The sequence below is a fragment of the Elephas maximus genome, chromosome 2 (assembly GCF_024166365.1).
Source record: "Elephas maximus indicus isolate mEleMax1 chromosome 2, mEleMax1 primary haplotype, whole genome shotgun sequence".
NCBI lineage: Eukaryota > Metazoa > Chordata > Mammalia > Proboscidea > Elephantidae > Elephas > Elephas maximus.
This window is the reverse complement of record NC_064820.1, coordinates 44,161,888-44,186,753: the sequence shown is the minus strand read 5'-3', so window position 1 is coordinate 44,186,753 and position 24,866 is coordinate 44,161,888. Positions and strand designations below refer to the sequence as shown.

General features: G+C 39.9%; 1 protein-coding gene across 7 annotated transcripts in view; it reads left to right on the top strand.

The window, feature by feature from the left end:
* LIFR (LIF receptor subunit alpha) overlaps positions 1–24,866 on the top strand; it is an 85,592-nt gene that overhangs the window by 13,111 nt on the left and 47,615 nt on the right. For 3 of the 7 annotated variants that reach the window (XR_007514429.1, XM_049862547.1, XM_049862588.1), the window contains exons 2-5: positions 2,079–2,218; positions 15,052–15,212; positions 17,370–17,478; positions 21,692–21,828. Coding sequence is in view for 6 of the 7 variants with exons in the window: in XM_049862547.1 (XP_049718504.1) it covers positions 2,079–2,218; positions 15,052–15,212; positions 17,370–17,478; positions 21,692–21,828 (547 nt within the window). In the remaining variant the exon portion in view is untranslated. The remainder of the gene's footprint in view (positions 1–2,078; positions 2,219–15,051; positions 15,213–17,369; positions 17,479–21,691; positions 21,829–24,866) is intronic. The other 4 variants (XM_049862564.1, XM_049862568.1, XM_049862558.1 and 1 more) reach the window with 3 other exon arrangements.

Genomic DNA, 24,866 nt, shown 5'->3' with positions numbered 1-24,866 from the left:
CCTGGCTGTAGGACCTTATTGGTCATGGTAGGGAGTGCGAAGATTGTTGGTAATGAGAATCCATGGGGCGTTTTTTAAGTGGGAAATGACATGATCTGATAGCTATCTTTGAAAGGTTACTCTGGGTGCTTTATGCAGAATGGATTAGAGATGAGCACATATGGAAACAAGAGGGCCACTTAGGAGGCTGGCTGATAAAGCAGTTCAGGCAAGAGAGGTTGGTAGGTTGGACTTGTGGGTGGGGGGGGTGGCAGTGGGGTAATGTTAGTGTTTAGTATTTATTTGGAGGTGTAGCTGACAGGGCATGCAGAAGGGGTAGAGGCTGATGGTAAAAGGATGGCTGGTGGATTTCTTGCTTGAGCAAATGGTGGTGACATTTTTTTGAGATGTCAAAGACTAGGGAAAGAACAAGTTTAGGTGAGCTAAGAGCCAAGCATCTCTTTTGGACATGTTAATTTGTGATGTCTATTAGACATTCAATTGAAATGATGCAGTACATACACTTGGGGAGAAGTCAAGTGGAAAGTTTTATATGTGTCTGAAAAGAAGTCAGGGTCAGTAGAATAAATTTAAGAACCACCGGTTTATAGGTCTTATTTATATCAGCATGATTGAAAAATTAGTGAGAGTAAGAAAGAGAGAGAAGTTGACTAGAATCCATGTGGAGGTATCGTCTTATTTAATCAATCCCAAATTGATGGGCATTCAGGTCTTTCTTCTCCTCTAAATTATGGCTTGTGTTCAGTGAACACCTCTGCAGTTTTGGCTCATATTTCCTAGGAAAATTTCCTAGAAGTAGAATTATAATCTACTTGTGAAGTAGTTGTCACAGTGCCTAGCACATAAAAGTAAGTTCTAAATAAATGCTTGTTACCTTGGTTCATCGTTGTCATTGTTATCAAAATAAAGGTTTTTGAGTTGAAGATACCATAACGTAATGGCTCAGAGCTCAAGCTTGGGTTCAGATCGTGGCTTTGCTTCCTTCTAAGCCTCCTGACTTTAAACAAGTCACTTAATCTCTATTTCCCCACGAATAACATGTTAAAAATAATAGATGTCCTTGGAGGGTTATGAGAATGGCAGTAGAGTGCTTAGCCTCCTGCTGTGTGTTAAGTGCGTAATGTTAACAGTACTGCCAGTTGGCCTCAGGTTGCCTTACACAAGGACAGCTTGTTACCCAGTTTCTCCACGTTGTCCTTCCCTTCGTAGTAACTAGTGTCAATCCTATTGACCTTTTTCAATTTGTAGTTGAAATATGGTTTCACTTAGTTTTCATGTTTATTGTCCATTTATATTTCTTAGCGTGTGAGTTGCATACTTTTATTACTATTGAAGGTATGCATCTCACTCTAGCCTCTTTTTTACCCGTTTGTCTGCGCACTGTACTAAATATATTGACACTGTCATACTTACTGTACATGTTTTTTCTTAAAGGAAAAAAAATGTTTTTTAAGCAAAGATTTTTTTTTGAATGCTCAATAGACGACAACCCTATACTGGGATCCAGGGGATACAGAGATGATAAGGTACCTGCCTCTTCAGTGAGCTCAGATCAGTGAGAATGATGGTTATATACACCATTACTATGCGATAAGTAGACCCTTGGTGGCACAGTGGTCAAGAGCTCGGCTGCTAACCAAAAGGCTGCCAGTTCGAATCTACCAGCTGCCCTCCTTGGAAACTCTATGGGGCAGTTCTCCTCTGTCCTGTAGGGTCGCTATAAGTCGGAATTAACTCAAGGGCAACATTTTTTTTAATATGGCAAGTAGCAACAGAAGTGTATGCATTATGCTCTGGGAGCACTGGGGAAAGTCGTATCTGGAGTGATGTGAGCTGAGTTCTGAGGGACCAGTTGGCATTTGTTCAATGGACAAGGTAGAGTGGTGTGGGAAAGGCATTCCAGATGGAGGTAAGATGTGTACAGTGGTACAGAGAGCCAACAGAGCCTGGCAGGTTTTGGTGGGACTAAAGCACAGGGGCAGTGTGAGGAAGTGGGCAGAGGAGGGTCTGGGAAGTTAGGCTGGCGTGAACCAGCAGAGAGCCTCATGCTATGCTGAAGTTTGGACTTTATCCCGTAGGCCGGGGAGAGCCGTGGACCATTTCGGGAATTGAGACCAACATTTCAGAAGGATAACTGCAGACTGTCCTGTGGAGGGATTGCGAGTCCAGAGGCCAGAGGGAAGAAGAGGCCCGAACCGGGGTGCAGCTCTGGAAGTTTGTCTGTGATTTATTGAGTTGAGGCAGTGGCATATGCAGTTAATAATGACCAAAAACATCTCACATGCTCCTTCCACTGTGTCTTTTTTTTAAGCTTCTAAGTAGTGAAAAAGCATTCAATGTGTTTGAAGCTCTGAAGTACAGATCTCTTGATACCTTACCCTTAAGTTACTAAATGTTCAAGCAGTCCTTAAGTATTGTAAAATAGGAAATAGGTGGCCCCTATGGAAAGAAAGATGCAAGAATAGTTAGAATAAGATTTATATTATTTATATATTATATTATTTCATAATAATTTGGGCTGTAGTAAAACCAGTAATAATGGCTTATGTTTCATATTAATAATGCATTAGTGTTGGAGTATCTACTTGTTAATTTTTCAGATTAAAATTGAGTCCTCCAGTTATAATACTGCAGAAGGGTAAGATTTTAGACACTGTGTGTCTGATAAAGTGAGGAGGCAAGAGTTGTTTTATGTGGGGCCCCAGATTCCTGACCTCTGATACGGGAGGGTTTTATAGGTGATCCGGAAGACCTGTTGCTTCTGCTGTTGGAATTTTGTGATGTTTTGCACTCAAACGTGAAGTCAGAGCCCTTCTTCAAAGGACAGAGCATAAGAGACCACTGGTCCTCATTTTGAGAAATAGCTCTGCACCTTGTGAATTTCCAGGAAAACAATTTATTGATCCATCTGACACCCTGTCTCCTTGTCTTCCTTCCATTTTTAAAAAAGTGCCTTGATTTCCCTTCTGTGTATCAAATGCAAGTCGAATCTTTAAAGGATGAGATGATAAAAGTCTCACATTTTCTTTATTCACTGTATTTGATCATCTTATCCGCTCTGCTTTGGAGATCACAAGTTGAGTCTATTCACTTCCCAAAGCAACTGCTTTCATCTTTAAGTTTTTGAAGGTTCTTACACTGAACTTTAGTTTTCATGCATTGGTCCTATTACAATCTCTTGAAATAATGTATGCGGAAAGGCTTCCTGCCCGTAAAGCAGTGTACAAAAGGTAGTTCTGACGCTGTCTGTTTCATCTTGCTTATTCTAAATATTTGAAGACTCTACCTATCCACAGATCCCCATTTCCGTCAGGATTCCAGCATCATCGCTTGCCTCATTTGTTCCTCACAGGATGGGATTTTGCCGTTCTTGATCATCCTTCTCACTTCACTGAACAAGTTGAGGTTTATTTGTCTCACTCGAATAAATAGTTGAACTTCGTACCAAATGTAGTTTACCAGGTGTATTGTAATAAGCTACAAAGGGCAAGAAAAATGTCAAGTTAGATGACTACTACTGTTCCTATACTGCTACTACTGCCATTTTCTTATTATTATTATCATTGCTGTTATTATTTTTTTGGCAGCAAATTACATTGTTGGCCCATTTTGGCAACGGTGCTTTTGTATTTTTCCCACAGGTTCCCGCAAGATTATATCTCCTCCAACTCATGCTTGTTCATACTGTATTCATCGATAATAGTAACTCTTATCATTGTCATTTCATTTTGGACCCTGACATTATCCATGTTGAATTTATCTTATTAGGTTAATTTTTGGGATTAATTTATTATATTAAACACTCAGCTTGATTGATGTGCCCAGCACTGTTAGAACCCTTACTGTTACATCCTCTATGTTTGCTATTTTTCTCATTAAAAAAAAAAAAAAAAACTACAGATTTTATGAATGTGATTCCTGTATCTTAATCCATTAATGAAAATGTGAAAAAAAACCCAAAAACTGTCACGTCTGTGTACAGCCTTTGTACAGGTTGACATCATCTCTTAATTAGCACCCTTTGAGTAAGGTTGATCACGTGGTTAAAAAATCCCTCACTCTCTTTATACGACAACCCTTATTTCTTCATGCCCATAAACATCTTTCAGGTACTAGAAAAGATCTTTTTCAAACCAGTATCCATTGTGTCTGTTTCTGACACATGGTTTCCCAGTCTAGTGACCTTGTCAAGTATGGACTGAGGTCAGGATAACGTGACTTGATCTGTGACCCTGTTCTAAAATCCCTTTTGTAACATGTTCTATAATCTTATCCAGGCCCAATGTCAAGCTTACAGATCTCTGGTCTGTAGAATGTGCTTTCTTGACAGAGTTTCCCTTTCCAAAGTAATTTTGCCAAGTATCAGTTCTGCTAGGTTATTCATTCTCTCTTTTACTCTTAAGTAGAAGACTTAAGTGAACCTTAGGTAATGTATAGTAGTTTCACATAACTTAGAAGATCTTGCAGGCCATAGTCTGAAGTTACAGATTTTATTTTAGTTTCTCATTTTTTAAGCAGCATTTATATTCTCAGAGATGCTTAGGATTTTGAGATCTGGGGTTAAGTAATATACAGGAATAAAAAGACTATCCACGTTCTTTTGAAGAAAATAGCTTTCAAATTCTGATCCATAGGAGTGTTAAGAAAACATTCAAATTCATTTTGGCCATATCTGTGCATTGAAAATTTAAGTCTCAAGACTGATAATATCTTAAGATTATTTGAACAGCAAGACGAGAATTTTTTAATGCCAGTATATTTTGAGACAGGTTGTTAACTGGTGCCCTAAGAACTGTATTTGGCGTCTGAATGTGTTGTGTTTGGCCCACATAGTGTTTTTTAAAAAATTGGAATTAGTTGCCAGTACTTAAAAATAAAATCTCACATTAAGAAAAAAACTCCTGGCTTTCTGGCTCTTTTTGAAAAACTGAATCTGTGACTATACTGAACCCATGTTCCTACTTGGTAAAACAAAACAACACAAAACAAAAAACAACCAAAGCTGTTGCCGTCAAGTTGATTCTGACTCATAGTGACCCTGTAGCACAGAGTAGAACTGCCAACCTTTTGGTTAGCAGCCAAAACTCTTAACCACTGTGCCATATAGACATACGGCGCTCGAGGGTGCTCACCACAGCCCTTAGTGCAGTTCTTGTGGCCAGCTTCACTCACTCCTGGCTGATTTTGTAGTGTGGGATTTTGCACCTCACGAGCTAAGGGCTAACCAATGAAAATTGTACAGAGGGTTGGGAGGAGAAAAGTAAGATAGCGTTTATTTTCTGTTTTGTTCCCTGAACATAGACTGATTTTTCGTTGTGATTATTGGAAGTGATTAGTAAAGCAGGTGGTATTTCTCCCCAATAAAAATATGAAATGGGGTAGGGTCGGGGAGAGCCATATTCTTGATCAGATTCTAGGTCTACTAGTTAGAGGTGAAAGCAAGGTATTTTAGTAAAAAAAAAAAAAAATTTTTACTTAAATGTAAATTCCTTACAATATTTAAAGTAGAGAAAATAGGCCTTGAGTCAAAGTTGTGTAATTGTAGACTAAGACTTGAGATGTTGAGTGATTGGTCCAAGGTCATGTACTGGCCACCTCTTCAGTGGGGGAATGGGGAGTAGAGCCCAGGACTCCTGACTCCAGTCCACTGGGTTTTCTGTTCCACGTTTGTAGCTTAGTATTACGGTCTAGACCTGAGATTGGTGGTCAGACCTGGATTCAATCCCAGTTCTGTCCCTTATAGCTGTGTGAGCAAATTTGAGAAACCTTTCTGTGCATCAGTTTCTTTCTTTCTAAAATGGGGTTGATAATAATACTGACCTCATAGGGTTGTCAAAAAAAAGACCGAATGCATTGCCATCAAGTCGATTCTGACTCATAGAACCCTATAGGACAGACTAGAACTGCCCCCTAGGGTTTCCAAGGAGTGCCTGGTGGTTTCAAACTGCCAGCCTTTTGATTAACAGCTGTAGCTCTTAACCACTACACCACCGGGGTTTCCATAGGGTTGTCATGGAGAATAAGTATATTTAAGAAAAGTACCTGTCTTCATAAACAATGAATGATATATGAAAAATAATGTTTATGAATTCTATTTTATCCCTTGTATGTTAGCTCCTGGAGCCTTGTTTTTCACCAGTGCCTTCAGTGCAGCTTGAACATCTTCCTTCGGTACCAGCGTTTCTTGATCATATGCTACCTCCTGAAATGGTTGTAGGTTGACCGATTCTTTTTGGTTCAGTGACTCTCTGTATTCTTTCCACCTTCTTTTGATGCTTCTTGCATCATTCATCATTTCCCCATAAAAAACAAAAACCCATTGCTGTCGAGTCAATTCTGACTCATAGTGACCTTCAATATTGCAACTCGAGGCTTGAATTTTTTCTTTAGTTCATTCAGCTTGAGAAATGTCAGATGTGTTCTTCCCTTTTGGTTTTCTAACTCCAGGTCTTTGCACGTTTCATTATAACACTTTACTTTGTCTACTAGAGCAGCCCTTTGAAATCCATTAAGCTCTTTTACTTCATAATTTCTTCTGTTTGCTTTAGTTACTCTGTTCAAGGACAAGTTTCAGAGTCTTTTCTGATATCCATTTTGGTCTTTTCTTTCTTGTCTTTCTAATGACCTTTTCCTTTCTTCGTGTATGATTTCCTTGATATCATCCCACAACCCATCTGCACTTTGTTCATTAGTGTTCAGTATGTCAAATGTATTCTTGAGATGGTCTCTGAATTCAGGTGGAATATACTCAAGGTTGTATTTTGGCTCTTGTGGACTTGTTTTAATTTTCTTCAGCTTCAGTTTGAAAGTGCGTGTCAGCAATTGCTTGTCTCTTCTGCAGTTGGCCCCTGGCCTTGTTCTGACAAATGATATTGAGCTTCTCCATCGTCTCTTTGCACAGATACAGTCGATTTGATTCCTGTGCATTTCATCTGGCAAGGTCCATGTGTGTAGTTGCCATTTATATTGTTGAAAACAGGTATTTTCAATGAAGAAGTTGTTGATCTTGCAAAATTCTACCATGTGATCACCGTCATTTCTATCATCAAGGCCATAATTTCCAACTACTGATCTTCCTTCGTTTCCAACTTTCACATTCTAGTCACTGGTAATTATCAACACACTGTGAGTGCATGTTTGATTAATTTTAGACTACAGAAGTTGGTAAAAATTTTCAGTTTCTTCATCTTTGGCATTGGTGGTTGGTGAATAAATTTGAGTAATAGTATTAAGTTGTCTTCACTATATAAAAAAAAATAAAGGCATGTGGATATTATCCTATCATAACAACATTGTACTTCAGGATGGATCTTGAAATGATCTTTGTGATGATGAAGGCAGCACCATTCTTAAATTTGTTATTGCCAGCATAGTAGACCATGGCTGGTACCAGTCCATTTTCTCTCACTAATGCCTAGGATATCAATCTTCAAGCTTTCCATTTCATTTTTTGATGATTTTCAATTTTCCTAGATTCATACTTTGTACATTCTATGTTCCAGTTATTGATGGATATTTGCAGCTGTTTTTTTCTCATTTTGAGTCGTGCCACTTCAGCAAATAAAGATTCCAAAAGCTTTCCTCCATTCATGTCATTAGGCCAACGACTTTGAGGAGGCAACTCTTCCTCAGTAGTATTTTTAGTTCCTTCCAACTTGAGGAGCTCACCTTCCTGCAGTGTATCAGACAGTATGCTGCTGCTATTCATAAGGGTTTCATTGGCCAGTTTTTTAGAAGTAGATCTCCAGGTCCTTCTTCCTGGTCTGTCTTAATCTGGTAGTATTGCTGAAACCTGTCCACCATGGGTGACCCTGCTGGCAATTGAAATAGCAGTGGCGTAGCTTCCAGCATCACAGCAACATCCAAGCCACTGCAGTGCAACAAACTGACACATGAGTAGTGGAACTCGAGAACAGCTTAAGGAACTGACAGAATACGGATTGAGATGTTTCAGCAAACGAATGCAGCTTTGGGAGTGCTCACTCTTCTATGCCAACAAATTTGGAAGACAGCTACCCGGCTAACCAACTGTCGTTTGAAGAGGTTGATAATTGTGCCCATTACGAAGAAAGGTGATGCAACAGAATGCGCAGTTTATCAAATAGTACCATTATTATCACACGCAAGTAAACTTTTGCTAAAGATCATTCAAAAATGGTTGCAGCAGTACATTGACAGGGAACTGCCAGAAATTTGAGCCAGATTCAGAAGAGGATGAGGAACGATGTCGGATGGATCTTGGCTGAAAGCATAGAATACCAGAAAGATGTTTACCTGTGTTTTATTGACTATGCAAAGGCATTTGACTGTATGGATTATAACAAATTATAACAATTTATGGATAACATTGTGAAGAATGAGAAGCCCAGAGCACCTATTTGTGCTCATGTGGAACTTGTACACGGACCAAGTGGCAGTCGTTTGAACAGATCAGGGGGATACTATGTGGTTTAAAATTAGGTAAGCTATGCTTCAGGATTGTATTCTTTCATCATACTTACTCACCCTGTATGCTGAGCAGATAATCCGAGAAGCTGGACTGTACGAAGACGTACGCGGCATCGGGCTTGAAGGAACCTGTGATTGCAGATGGCGCAACCTTGCTTGCTGAAAAGTGAAGAGAACTTGAAGCACTTACTGATGAAGATCAAAGACTCTAGCCTTCAGTATGGATTACACCTCAACATGAAGAAACAAAAACCATCACAAGTGAACCAATAAACAACATCATGATAAATGGAGAAAGTATTGAAGTTGTCAAGGAAGTCATTTTTCTTGGATCCACAGTCGGCACCCATAGAAGCAGCAGTCAGGAAATCAAATGATATATTGCATTGGGCAAATCTGCTGCAAAAGATTTTTTTTTTAAGTGTTAAAAGCAAAGATGTCACTTTGAGGACTAAAGTGTGCCAGACCTAAGCCATAGTATTTTCAGTCTCATATGCATGTGAAAGCTGGGCAGTGAATAAGGAAGACTGAAGAAAACTTGATGCGTTTGAATTATGGTATTGGCAAAGAATACTGAATATGCCATGGACTGCCAGAAGAATGAACAGATCTGTATCGGAAGAAGTACAACCAGAATGCTCCTTAGAAGCAAGGATGGTGAGACTATGTCTCACATAGTTTGGACGTGTCATCAGGAGGGACCAGTCCCTGGAGAAGGACATCATGCTTGGTAAAGCAGAGTCAGTAAAGAAGTGGAAGACTCAACAAGATGAATTGACAGAGCGGCTGCAACAATAGGCTCAAACACAGCAATGATTATGAGGATGGTGCAGGGCTGGGCAGTTTTTCGTTACGTTGTACCTGGGGTCGCTGTGAGTTCGAACCAACTCAGTGGCACCTAACAAGAGCATATGAGAGATGATTAAAGACACAGGAATATATAATGCTGCTCAGTGAGGGAATACAGAGTGCTAAGAGCAATAGGCTGAGGGAGCCCCACTGAGGAGGTTGAGAAAGGAATGTTAAATTAATGGCCTCTCAAGTCAGTGAGCAAAGGAATAGTTTTTTTCTTTCTGTCGTTGTTGTAAAAATATATATAACACATTTGCCAAATTAATATTTTTCAGGTGTACCATTTAGTGATACCAGTTATATTCACTAAGTTGTACAACTCATAATCACTGGCAAATTTCCCATCACCGTAAAACTCACTGCTTCCTAAGCTATGACTCTCCTGTCCCCCTACCTTTTACCTCGGTAATCACTAATGAACTTTGCTCTCTATACATTTGCCTATTCTTGTTATTTTATATAAGTGAGATCATATGATGTTTGTCCTTTTGTGATTGACTTATTTTACTCAGCATAATGTTTTCAAGTTTCATCCATGTTATAGCATGTAGTATTCCCTTCCATTACATATCAGGAGGAATCAGTCCCTGGAGAAGGACATCATACTTGGCAAAGTAGAGGGTCAGCGAAAGGGAGGAACACCTGCAATGAGATGGATTGACACAGTGGTTGCAACAGTTGGGCTCAAGCATAACAACTATTTTAAGAATGGCACAGGACTGGGCGGTGTTTGTTCTGTTGTACATAGGTCGATACAAGTCAGAACCAACTCTGTAGCATGCAACAACACGGTATTCCATTTTATGTATGTACCATATTTTGTTTATCTGATCACCTGTGGTTGGACCTTTAGGTTGTTTCCACCTTTTAGCTATTCTGAATAGTGCTGCAATGAAAATTGGTGTACATGTGTCTGTTTGCATCACTGCCTTCAGGTCTCTTGGATGTATACTTAGTGTGGAATTGCTGGGTCATATGGTAGTTCTATATTTAACTTTTTGAGGAACTGCCAAATGGTTTTCCACAGTGGCTGTACCATTTGGATTCCTATCAGCCATGGATAAAGGTTTCAATTTCTCCACATTCTCACCATTTCTTATTTTCCATTTTTTTTTTTCTTTAGCTGTTCTAGTGGTAATAAAGTAGTATCTCATTATGGTTTTGATTTTCATCTCCCTAGTGGCTAATGACATTGAGCATTTTTTCTTGTGCTTGTTGGTCATTTGCATATCCTCTTTGGTGAAATGTTTGTTTCAGTTCTTTGCCCATTTTTTAAATGAGTTGTTTGCCTTTTTGTTGCTGAGTTGTAGAAGTTTTCTTTAAAAATATATTTTGGTTATTAGACCCTTATCAGATTAATAAAAACCTATTGCTGTCGAGTTGATTGTGACTCATAGCAACCCTTCAAGACAGAGTAGAACTGCCCCGTAGGGTTTCCCAGGCTGTAAATTCACATCTTTCTCCCACAGAGCGGTTGGTACATTCAAACCGCCAACCTTTTGGTTAGCAGGCGCACTAACCAAGTTAACCATTGCACCACCAGGGCTTCTATATCGGGTACATAGTTTCCAAAATTAGGAAAGGATTATTTAAAAAATGGTGTTGGGATAAGTGGTAAACATTTGAGAAGAAAACGCTGGGCTCACTTGCTACCTGCTTTGCCCTTGTAGACATTTATATTTGCACCCTGTTGCAGCATTGAGAGACAGCTGTCCTAATTTTGACAGTTAGCCCCTGAAATTCTATAAAAATTTGTTGTCCTCTAAGGAACCAGGCATTGGTGAAAAAAAAAAGTAAATTCTGACAATGTTTCTGTCAGAAGGGAGCGGGAAAATTTTCACAAGGGTGCTTTTTTCCTCTGAAAGTACTTTGAAAGACTCTATTTGTATATTGTCCTAGCTTTCAAATAAGTCCATTTAAAAGTTTTGCTTGATGAAGTGGGATCTCCTATAAGCATAATATTATATTGCCTAAATGGTTTGCTAAAAATTTTCAGTGTAAATGTTTTGGCAAGAGAAAGGCTTCTTTACTGTCCTGCATGTTTTAAGTTAAGCAGGTTTTGGTGACACTGCCATTGGATTTTCTTCTGTTCCTGGGCGCCGCCGACGTAACGTTCACTGAGCACCTCAGGAGACTCCTTGATCCATGGCCATGGCTGGCACTCCCAGGCCACACTTGGTGCTAGCAAGCTACCGTTTGCACTCCTGTGCCTGCCAACAGGAATGGAATATTACAGCTTAACTTCAGGAAGTTTCTTATTTGGGCCCTGATGAATAGAGCTTGCTTCTGTGCTCAGTGGTTGAGGCTGAAGCTGGGAGGGATTAACTGATTTTCCCTCGGTCACACCGCTAATTAGTAATGGAGTCAGGATTAGAGTCTAAGTCTCCAGCACCTGATCCAGAGTCCTTCCTCGGCTGCCTCAGACCCCTACGGGCCACTGCTTCCTGGCATGGCAGTGGGGCGCGTGACTCTTTTCTAGGATAGCTATAAAGTTGTAGGGAGAGACTGTTTCATTTGAAGGTAATGTTTAACCAGTCAGTGGATGTCGGTTGTGATTATTTTAGTCTGTGATGGAGTTTTTGGATCATGTTTGGTTGCCTTTATTCAGTTATTCCAGTACAAGCTATGTAATTCTATAACATTAGCAACTGGCATTTTAGACATTCCACGAATACAATTTCATTCTAATAAGTAGACTCAGTGTCACTGGAATTGACTAGGAAGTTATTCATTCATCCAGAAAATAACTGAACACTTTAAAATGTGTGCTCTTGCCTGGTGTATATTTCGGTTATAATTATTTTAGCTTTTTGGGATTCAGTCCCAGGGTATTTTAACAATACTCTTAATAGCCAAGAAGAGACCTTGCTATTTGATTTCACTGAGAAGAAGTTTTTTTGAGTTCTCATATTGGGTTCTTGTTATTTAGATGTCGGAGTTCCTTTATCAATTCTCTGTCTCATATCTTTTCTCTTATTTTCTATTTTTATCTTTTTTTGAAATACTGCCAAACTTTAATTCTTAATTTTAAATTTTTAACTATCAGCCAACATATTTAATTTCTCAGAGCTATTATTACTTCTGATTATTCCTTTTTAATTGCATCTGATCTTGTTTTATGACTGTGCCATAGGTCTCCCCCCCCCCCCCCAATTTCCTAAATTATCCCTGCTTTCTCTGGGAATAATTTTTATTTCCTTTTTGATTATCCTGAATTTCTCTCTAATGTTTTAGGTTTTCCTCAGTTGTTTTGTGATCCTTGTCTGTCTGTGCCAACATGATGTTTTGTTAGGTGCTGTCGAGTCAGTTCCAACTCATAACAGCCTTATGTACAACAGAACAAAATGTTGCCCAGTCCTGTGCCATCCTCACAATCATTACTATGTTTGAGCCCATTTTTGCAGCCACTGTGTCAGTCTATTTTGTTGTGGGTCGTTTTCTCTTTGGCAGACCCTCTACTGAGCATGATGTTCTTCTCCAGGGATTGGTCCCTCCTGATAACCTTGTCCAAAGTAAGCGAGACAACATGAGAATGAGTAATAGAAGGCCTGACAAGGAGAATACTTCTGTTTGGAGTGGGGATTGGGAGAATATCAAGTTTGACATCTGTAAACAGATCTTTGAATTCTTTAGTTTCAGCTCCATATCTCACTGCTGCCTTCTTCATACACCCAGGAAGGATTTAAATGGCACCACCATCCATCCATTATGGTTTAGCGGACAAAGCTAGTAGTCACCCTTGCTTCCTCTCTTCTCCCTGCACCTCAAATATTATGCAAAATACTTACTATGTGTGGCACTATTCCAAGTGTTTTATACATATTTACTTGAGTCTTCACAGCAGACCTTTGAGGGAAATACAGTTACCAACTCCACTTGACAGATGAGGAAACTGAGACACAGAGAAGTTAAGGTCACACAATAAGTGCCATAGAGTGTGTCTGGGCTCACACAGTAAGTGACAAAGCTGAGATTCAAACCTAGTCTCTGTTCCTGACCACCACACTGCTCTGCCTGCAGAGCGTTGGTAAGACCTCCGTCTCCAAAACTTCCACTCTTAGAACCCTTGTCCTAGCCACCGATAATCACACTTGGACTGTGGTTTCCTGCCTCTAGTCTTCTACCCTAGAGCCTGCCCTCCATGCAACAGCTAGAGATATCTTTCCAGTGTGCAAATCAGATCATTGATCTCCCATGATCATTTATCTCCAGTGGCTTCTCATCTCAACCACATTAAATTCCAGGTCTTATGATGCCCTGAGGCCTGGTGTAGACTTACCAACCACCTCTCTGACTCATCTCCTTCTACTCTGCCCCTCCTGACTGTCCCTAAGCCACACCAGCTCGCTTTCTGTCGTTGTCTCAGATCTTTTTGTTTGCTCTTGCTGCCATGTGGAGTGCGCTCCTCACTCTTCTCTTGGTCACCTGCTCCTCACCAGTCAGTCTCACCTCCAGTCATAGGCTTTCACATGCTCAGACACCTCCCAGCACACTGACTGACTCTCATTCTCAAAGTGCGTATCAGGGTCTCAATTTCTGATTGTTTATGTGTTTGTCTCTTCAGCTAGAGCCTACTAAACTGTAGAGGGCAGAGGCTTTGTCTTGGTCAGTGCTGTGCCTCCAGTGCCCAGACAAGGGGACAAGGGCCTGGTGCTTCGTGGGCTGTCTCTCAACCTTTGCTGACAGATATCTCCAGAAGCCTTAACCAGAGCAGGCCTTCCTCTGTTGCAGCCCCTCCCTGCCACCCACCAGATCCAGTCACTGCTTTTCCATTTGCTTTCAATTTTCACTGAAAATATGATGAAACCTCCTGTCTACCAGTGGTCTTTTCTTGTTTTAGTTGTTGTAGTGTTTATTAAACTAATGCAATTTACGTGTCATTGTCAGTGTTTTGTCTGAAGGCCCCCTATACTGTTATTTACCCTAATTTTCTTTAAACTATTTTAAATTAAACAGAAACATCATATCACAATGTAAATGGAAAGAAAAATAGAAGGTGACTGAAAACTAATATATGTAACAATTAAAAAATGTCAATCCATGTCATACTTAAAATTCTCAGTCACAGCTCCAGGGGTATGTATGCACTGCTTTACTGTATTTTACTACTCTTGGAATAGAGAGTTAATGACCATGTGTTTAGCCATAATCTTGAACTTGAGGCCCATCAGTTTGAAATTGACCCTATCGTGGATTCTTGAAGCAGCAGTTGTGTTAGATTGTTCATGTCCTTAATGAAGCCAAGGACAACTTGAGCCTTTGTCTCCAAAGTTTTTAATGTACAGCTTATTTCATTTGGGTGGTGTGAACAGTTTGGGCTTGACTACAGACCTAACGGTTGATGCTTTGAACTCACCCAGAGATATCACAGAAGAAAGCCTGGCAATCTGCTTCCATAAAGATTAAACCAAAAAAATTCTCATTGCCATCGCGTTGATTCCGACTCATAGCAACCCTATAGGACAGAGTAGGACTACCCTACGGGGTTTCCAAGAAGTGCCTGGTGGATTCGAACTGCCGACCTTCTGGTTAGCAGCCAAACTCTTAACCACTATGCCACCAGGATTTCCTCCATGAAGATTATAGCCAAGAAAAACTCGGTGAAGCGGTTCTACTCTGAAATACGTGGGGTTGCTATGAATTGGAATTGACTTGACAGCAATGGTTTTTTTTTTTTATTTTTGGTGCACAGCATAGTGGTGTCTCTTTGGAGCAATTTGAATATCATTTGAAATCCTTATCTTAATCTAGGACTGACTGCATTGCACAGACAATGGACATTTACTTCTGTTTGAGACAGCCGTTCGAGATGGTGGACAGTAAAAGGATGAAGACCAGTTCAAATTTCCAGTGGCTCTTATCGTCGTTTATTCTGCTGTGTCTAATGAACCAAGTAAATAGCCAGAAGAAGGGTAAGTGTGTCGGAGTCGTAGAGAAGAGAGTGAACTGATTGCAAGTTTATTATTGTTTTGATTTTGACACCATCTTGTTTTCTTTTATTGGATCCTTCAGGGTTTTGATGGTCAAAATCCATTTCTTTATCTTTTTTCTATGTATTTTTTGTTTTCTGTTTAAAAGACTATTAAAGACATGTGAGATTGATTTTAAATTAAGGTATAATTTACATACAGTAAAATTCACCCTTTTTAAGATACAGTTCAGTGAGTTTTGACAAATGTATATAGTCATACAACCACACAGTGGGTAAGCGCTCAGCTGCTAACCAAAAAACCAGCATTTCAGGTCCTCCAGGCACTCCATGGGAGAAAGATAGGGCAGTCTGCTAGCCTCCAAAGCTCTATGCGGGCAGTTTTGCTCTGTCCTCTAGGGTCACTGAGTCGGATTTGACTCTTCGGCAACCGGTTTGGTTTGGTTTTATACAGTCGTGTAACCACTGCCACCACAATCAAGGTATAGAATGGTTCCATCACTCCCAAAAAGTCCCCTGGACCCTTCTGCAGTCTGTCCATCCATCCCACCCTAGCCACCACTGATTTGTTTTCTGTCTCAATAATTTTATTTTTTCCAGAATGTCATATAAATGAAATCAAAATACCTTTTTTTTAGTAATACACCATTTGTTATCATCTTATTTAGATGTAGTAAAAATATTTGTCTAGATATCACCTAGCTTATTCCCATAAAGAGCATTATAGTCCTGCGGCTCCTTGGTTTAGTTTTATGTTATTTCTGTAATTAAACAGATTTTCTCTTTCCCCTCAATGTCAGTGATTAAATAAGTTTATTATTATGACTACTACTGATTTCTAATGTAATAGCTTGTAACATAATGTCTGTTTTTCCATCTTACATAAATAGCTTCGTAATTCATTGCTGCAAGTGAGTATCATGCCAACCATGTGTAAAAATCAAAGAGAAAAAACTTTTTCATGGATGTTAATATAGAGACCTTCAGAGTCTGAGGTAGAAGTACATCTTTTTTACACTGCATTTGTTTCCTGTTCCCTCTCCTCCTCCCCATGTTTCATTCCTTCCTTTTTCTTCCCTTCTTCTTCTTCTCCCTTCTCTCCCTCATACCACCTACTTTCTTTCCATTTTCCTTTTTAAGATGTCCTTTTTTGTTGTATAAACCAAACCAAACCCATTGCCACCGAGTCTATACCGACTCATAGCGACCTTATAGGATAGAGTTGAACTGCCCCTTAAGGTTTCCAAGGAGTGGCTGGTGGATTTGAACTGCCGACCTTTTGGTTAGCAGCCAAGGCCTTAACCACTACGCCAGCAGGGCTCCTTTCATTGTATAGTGCTTATGTATTATGTGATGTAATGTTATTTTATAGATGTGAATAAACACTATTAGGATTGTAATCTTCTGAATTATTTGTTCCTTTTCAGTTGTTTAGACTAACACATAAAATATACCTACTTTAAAGACTTGAGTGAGCATTAGGAGGAGCCCTGGTGGCATAGTGGTTAAGAGATTAGCTGCTAACCAAAGGGTTGGCAGTTCAAATCAACTCGACAGCAACAGGTTTTATACAAATCTAAAGATTCTTATGGAACTTCTGTGCAGGGTGGCAGTCTGGTAGCAAGCAGTGAAGCAGTATTGGCTAAGAACATTTCAAAGCTGTGCTAGTTGGCAAGGGAGACAGAAAGTTTTATTTTATTTATTTATTTATTTTGCAAATGTGGGTATTGGAGGTTTACCAGTATCAGTTGCCATTGCATTGATTCCGATGGAGTACTAAAATCCCCCCAGGCCCTCTCTTGGCCTCATCTTGATTCAGCATATCCAGTCACTTCTCTTTGTTTCTACTTGTCATAGTTTGCTGGAATAGCATTTTTGATAGAAGAAGCTTAACCTGTAAGTAGCTGGGTGGTTGGCCCACTTTCATCCATTTAACCTGTAGCTTTTTAAAATCAGAACTATAAAAATAAATATAAAACCATGTCTCCCACAACTGCAGGCTTCCCTCTGCACAAAAGACCCAGGCCCTATGCAGATGTACACGCTTGTCCTTACGACTGAAGTGGCTTGGCGTGTTGACCTTCCGTAGTGCATTTACATTGTTAATCATCTACTGTGGTGTGTGATTTTCTTTCTCCAGGGGCTCCTCATGACTTGAAGTGTATAACTAACAATTTAAAAGTATGGGACTGTTCTTGGAAAGCACCCTCTGGTCGTGACACTCTTTATGAAGTTTGCATTGAGAACAGGTAATTGAAATACTTTGACTCATTCACAACTTCAACCTAGAGGTGCCGTATCTTTTAGAACATAAAGCCTTTCTTCTGGAAATACATTTTATGAAATTTTAAACCTTCATGCTCCACTTCCCTGAAGTTCTGAATCTAACATCAGTCAGTGTGGAAACAAAAAATATCCTCTCCTAGCCAAAACTTTGATTCTTTACAAATAATGTCTGTGCTGTGAATTCTGATTTGCTCTGGGGAAGTTTGGTAGGTCTGTCCCAAACCAAGTCTACCTGTATCAGTTAGGATTAAACTTGGCTGTGCATAAGAGAAAACAGCAATATTAGTAGCTTAACAAACAGGCATTTACCCTCATGTTAAAACTCAGGAGGTGAGCTGTGTAGGGCCAGCGTGTTGTCTATGGCCATCAGAGACCCAGTTCCTCTTTATCATGCTACTCTACCATCCTAAGCATATGATCTCAAGGTCCAAGATGAGTGCTTGGGGTGTAGCCACCATGTTTGCAATCCAGAAAGCAGGAAGGAAAAAAGAGGGTAATTTTCTTTGAGGAGACTTCCAAGAAATCCCTGCAACACCTCTGCTTACATCTCATTGGCTAAAACTTAGTCAAGTGGCTAAACCCAATTCCATAAGAAGCAGGGAAGTGTGTTCTCCTAGCTGAGTGGCAGCGTGTTTAGACACACATGGGGTTTATGTTATAGGGAGAAGGGATATGGAGAATGAGAGCCTGGTGGCAGGGCCTGTCACACGACCTCACCCTCTCAAGTAGTCTTAGCATGGGCTAGATTTCTAAGCCTAGAGTCAGTGCCTTTGGGATGCCTATAGGACAGAGCAATTCCCATTGCTTTTCCCTAATCACATCAGGGCAGGGAGTTGCTCAGCAGTGCTGCAGGTGTTGTTCAGTGTGGCAGTGCTGAGTTCCCGTGTACTGATGAGTGGTCCTCATGTCAGTTGACATAAATGTTTATTTAAATACAATCGGATTTTTTTTTCTTTTTTAGACCATTCCATTCAGTGTACTGTTGTCAAGCATTATCTTAAGCATTGGAGTAATTAGTCAGGAAGAGCTAGATTGTGTTACAGAAACAAATGACACTCAAATCTTAGTGGCTTATTTCCTGCTTGTGTTCTGTGCTCATTAGGGGCAGCTGGGATCCCTGCCCCATCTCTCCTTTAGAGCCCAGCCTGGGGGGTCCTCACTCTCTGGGACATTAGGAGATGCACGGCAGGGGCAAGAGAGGGAGCACAGCCCATGCTGGCTTCTAGAGCTTCCTTCCTGAAGTGATAGACACAACTTTCTCTGGCCAAATAAAGTCTCGTTGCCATGCCTGCTTGCTTCAGGGTAGCAGGGAAGTGCCATCCTGCCATGGGCCCAGAAGGGAGAACTGAAAAATTTGGCAGCTAGCACTGTTGAGTACCACAGGCCACAAAGACAGGAAGTTGGTTCCGGCTCCCAAGGAGTTTGCAGTAAATAAACATTCACAGTGCTGTTGGTTAAGAGTTGCCGTAAATGACCTGTGAAAGGCTGAGTGAGCACAGACTATGGAGAACAAGGTTCAGAGAGCCTGTCAGAGAGGGGTAGTTGTGGAGTGGGAACACTCAGTTTTCTCAGCAGAAAAAAGGCAGAAGAACATTCCAGCCTGAAAGGGTAGTGGGCATGACGGCATGAACGTATGAAATAGCATGACGTACTGGGAGAATTCAGGTGGTTTTGTGTTGCTGGCACATCAAGACGTTTCATCATTTGAGGTTGAGAAGGAGGTGAGCTGGAACCGTGTTCAAGTCTGTGGTCTTTTGGGAATAATGTGAGGGGAGCCTTGCTAGGCGCTGGGGGTGGGGCGGGAGTGCAAGAGAGCACATCGAGTGCCTTTGCTGTAGTTAAAATTTTCATGGGGAAACGAGGAATGTATGTAAATTGTAATAAAAATATTGAAAATGCTGTGTAGAGACATGAAGGGCCATGGAGCCATAGAGGTAAAAGATCACTTTTGTCGAAGAGATGAGGGAGAACGCTTCATGGGAACTGGAAGCATTTTGAAAACAGAGCTGATGGGAAAGCTTTGTTCAGAATAACGTGCGTGCCAAGGCAGAAAAACGGAAACATTGAGGGTGTTCTTGAAGGAGCTGCAGGTAGCCAGTTTCATGTGTTTCATCAGCATCCATGAGCCCCACCTCAGTGTGAGGAGCCACAGTGTGGTGGGCTGGTCTAGGTATGGAAAACACGAAGGCCCAGAGGGTGCACTCAGAGAAAGTGTTTTAGGCTGGGTTCTGTAGAGAAACAAAAACAGTAAAGCATATAAATGTGTATATAGAGAGATTTCTATCAAGGAAATGGCTCACACAGTTGGAGAGGCTGGAACGTCCCAAGTCTATGGGTCAGGATAGAGACTTCCTGAATCACGCAGCCACAGGGGCTGGTGAACCTAAGATTGGCAGGTCAGAGGGCAGGGCTCCTGCTCACAGGCTGCGAAGATCGATGAATCTGAGATTGACAGGCAAGGCGTAAGGTTAGCTGCTAGCTCAAGTCCCAAGAACCAGAGGTCAGACAAACAGGAGCCAGCTGTAGGATCCAGAGGGAGCAAATCTCCTGAGCCTTGCCAGAATGTCCACTTACATTTGATACAGGCCACACGCTCAAGGAAACTCCCTTTCAACTGATTGGCTGCTCACAGCAGATCTCATCATGGAGGTGATCACAACATCATATGACTGCCAAACCACTGAGAATCATGGCCCAGCCAAGTTGACACACAACCTGAACCATCACAGAAAGGCTAGCAAGGGTAGCGCAGGCTAAATTTCTGACCAACTAAAAAAACCAGATTTGCGGTTCAACCTGCCTCTTCTGCACCTTTCCTAGCATTTTGTTATTGAACAAGTTATTTAGCCTCCCAGAATCTGTTTCTCCATCTAGAATTGCTGCCACCGAGACCCCTCTTCTGCCTGTCAGCCCCATTACTGTGTTTCTCTTCCTTTCTGGTAGTTGTATCGTATACATAACTCTGTTACAAGTTCACATTTAAATTTGAAGAAGGGTTTTTGAACTCTTAAAAGGCTGATATAATCATGACTTAATTCTTTAACAAAAGAGAATGAGGAGAACTACCATGCTATGAAGCCAATTTATATTTGATACTCATCGCTTCAAAGCAGAAGGGACCATGTTCTGTACTTCTTTGATCATGCCTGGAAGAGTAGTGCTTCTCCAACTTTAATGTGCACACAGATCATCCAGGGATCTTGTTAAAACATAGATTCTGATTCAGTAGGTCTTGGTGGGATTTGGAAAGGGTAGTTTGCCTGAGATTCTGCATTTTTAATTAGCTTCAGGTGATGTTACCGTTGCTGATCTTTGGACCGCACTGTTGGAGCAAGGTGCTCCAGGTTTGTGTATTGGCATTGCACTAGATTACTGCAGAATCTATAAGCGCTCAGCTACTAGCCGAGAGGTTGGTGGTTTAAACCCACCCAGCGGCTCTTGGATCTGCTTCTGTAAAGATTATAGCCCAGAAAACCCTATGGGGCAGTTCTACTCGTGTCCGCTGGAGCTGCTATGAGCCAAAATCTACTCCACCCTAAGTGTGATGCTTAAGTGCTATGTTCAGAGTTACTCAGGTGTATTTGCTTTGAATTTATTTGTGATGTAATTATTCATTTAGGGTTGCTGTTAATGAGGAACTGATACGATACATGTTCTCCCTTAGAACGATGTCTGTTAAATTTGGTGACAGAGTCGATGAATTGCATGTTTATGGAATAACCACAGTAGAACCTGAGTTAAACATAATTAGATACGGCGTTTCCCATACTCTGCTTTATAAATTAAAGCTTTAATTTGTGTCATAAGAACAGATACCATTTGACCCTAGTAAGTTATTTATATAAGGAGCCGTGGTGGTCCAATAGTTAAGCGCTTGGCTGCTAACATAAAGGTCAGTCATTCAAACCCACCAGCAGCTCCACAGGAGAAAAGATCTGGTGATCTGCTACCATAAAGATCATAGCCCTGGAAATCCTGTAGAGCAGTTCTGCTCTGTCCTTCTATAGAATTACTTTGAATCAGAATCGACTGAACAGCACATGACAACATATATATATGTATGTATGTATGTATATGTGAATATATGTTGTCTTTGTGTTACTGAAGTTTTTATGAAAATTGTGCTATAATTTTATCTTCTAAATTAAAATGTCTTTTTTTTTTCTTAATTTGCAGGTTTAATTCTTGTTATCGATCAGAGAAAACAAATACTAAAATCCCAGCTCTATTACCTGGTGATCATGAAATATCAATAAATCCTGTACATAATCATAGTTCTATAAGTAAATTTATATTAAATGAAGAAAATATTTGTAAGTATTTACTTCAAAGAAAATTGATTTTAAAATAGCTCAGAACACCTCTTTTGTTAGATTGTGGTGCTTTCTTATTTGACAGAAACTTACCGTTCTTTTGATTTCCAGTTGTTACACTAATACTTTCATCTACCAGCAGCTTGACTATGGACTGTAGGTTATAGTTGAGATCAGGAAGAAAGCTGATTTGTCTTCTAGTCAAAATAGATATCACAGAGTTCAAGATCCTTCCCTTAGTTTGATACTCTTCCTTTAACAACCCTGTGCCTTGTTGATTCCTGTATACCTTTCAGAGTTTCTTAGATACCTGTTGACTACCCCCTTCCAAAGGAGATCCCATTCCTTTCTTGCCATACCCTTAGCCAATCAGAAACCCTGGTAGCATAGTGGTTAAGAGTTCGACTGCTAACCAAAAGGTCGGCAGTTCAGATCCACCACGCGCTCCTTGGAAACCCTACGGGGGAGTTCTACTCTGTCCTGTTGGTCACTGTGGGTCGGGATCTACTGAATGGCACTGGGTTTGGTTTTGTTTTTTTTTTTAAGTTGGGCAGTCTGTACTTCTCTTTGTAGCCCTTGCCATAATTATGTTTATAATTTATTATGTCATTACCTTTACTGTGTGTCTCCCCCACAAGAATATAGGTTCCATGAGAGAGGGACTTTGTCTTCAACACCCAGCACCTGGTAGAGTGCCTTGAACACAGCAGGAATTTACAGCAGATTTGTGGATTGAATATGTAGGACATATGCTAGAGCAGATTGGAAGCACCAAATAAACCTAGGCTGGTAGAGATGGAGATTTTGCTCCTCAGCAATACCATACAAACCTTATTAGTCTTGACTCTTTTAATGGTGGGGCAAGTTGATTTGTCAGCCCGACAACTGTTATGAGACTACCTCATAGTGATATTGTAATGAGTCTTATAAGGATGACCCACTTTGAAGCAAGGGAAATAAAATATAATTAACTTGGCTATTTGTCCAGTATGGGCGAGATGCATGTTTGATTGGCCCATATCTTACATAGCACAGATGGAAGCAAAATCACAAAGCCTGCTGTCCAGGAATGTAGAGCCTGTCCCGTTTTCTGGCTAAAGTGGGGTCAGTGTATCGTGCTACTTAGGGCTGTCTTTCAAGATAATGAGAGAAGAGCCATGTGTTCATTTCTATAGCTGCATGTGAGTTCCAAGCCAGAATATTTTGTTAATAATAAAATAGATTATGATAAACCCAATTTATGGTAAATTTTGAGATTTTAAAATATATTGGGCATATATGAATTGTATTTAAATCATAAACTTTGATCTCGTCAGGTTTTCTTTTTGATAATAACAAGTAGTACATTCTCTGCAAAATGTTCAAATGTGCAAAGAGTTATAGAGAAGACAGATCAGCCATAATCTCAGCACCCAGAGAGAAATACTATTAACAAATATATTTTGTATGCATATACATAGAAGTAGGGTTCATATTACTTTATAAGTGCTGAACAGAAGACATACCAGATATATTTTCATGTTATTATCTATATAAGTACATTATTTTTAATGGCTGTGTAGTATTCCATTGAATGGAGGTTTCATAATTAAGTGATCTATTATTGACATTGAAATTTTTATTTCCAGTTTTTGATATTATAACTGACTCGAAGGCACCTAGCAAGAACAACCACCAGTGCTTTAATGAACATTTTTGTGAATTTGTCTGACCATTTGCGTAGACCAAGTTCCTGGAATTGTGTTTGCTGGCTTAAAGATATTCCCTTTTTAAAGGCTTTTGGCGTAGATTGCCAAATTGTTCTCCAAAACTTTTTACCTCTTTGCAATTCAGGAGCTAGAGTGCCTGCTTCTGCACATGTTTGACAGTACTGGGTATTACCTATGTCTATTATTTTTGCCGCTCCAATCTGATAGCCCTTGAATTATGTCTCTGTTGTTTTTGCATTTCTTTTTTAGAACAAATTTTGTTCTTTGTGATTGTTCATGTCCTTTGTAGTTTTTCTCTTGTGTTAGTCATCTTTTTCCTCAGCAGTTCACAAGAAGTCTCTATTATAATTATTGACTCTGTCATATTTGCTGCAAATATTTTTCCAAGTTCGTATTTTTTTTTTTCTCATCAAGATGGAATCTCTTGATATTTTTCTCTGTGAGTTTTTGGTTTTGCTCTCATGCTTGATTTAAATCTTTCATCCCTCTGTAATTATTTTATAGTAAGATGTGAGGACTCTAACTTAATTTTATTCTAGATTTTGAAAATCTCCAGGATTCCGTAAGAGAGCCAGTTTGTGATAAATGATTGTTGGAGTAGGTACCCACCCTTCTTATCTAGGAAGATGACAGTGTTAGAAAAAATCAGAAAGGCAAATCAAGACAGACTCTTTGAGTAACTCGGTCCCAATTAATGCTTCATTATTTTTTGCATATCATCTGATTTATTGGTAGCATTTTTATTACTCATGGGTCTGCTCATGATTAGAATAACAGGATTGGATTAAAGTGTAAAGTTGAAAAGCAAATTAAGTGAATGTAAGAGAGCAAGATAGATGCCTCAGCGTGTGCAGAAGAAGCTCTTAAGTGGTAGTAGAGGTGTGGATGAGAAGACTTGGGTACTTTGGTAATTTGCTACTAAATTTATGAGAAGTTAAGTTTTATCCAGATCAGAAGATGATGTATGATAAACGTATAAAGCAAGGAAGATATTTAGCATTTATATGTGTGTGCATGCATATACACGCATACATATATATATGTGTATGTATATTTCTACATAGCAAGAGGAAGCACACAAAAAGTCTTTTACTAAGTTTCTTAAAATAACCTGAAAATTTGGATCCTAACGAAGATCCTATAAAAGAGCTGGGGAAGTTCCTGACCTCCTGATGTTTGAAGGAAGAACCCAGGTATAAAGGTGGACTAGCTTAATAAATAAACAAGCAAGTCTTTGATTAAGTTTTTCCCCTGAGCTGAAAAGTTCTGAGTTTCTAGAAAGCAACTTAACATTGTCATCAAGTGTTTGTTTAAGCTGGAAAGAAATGC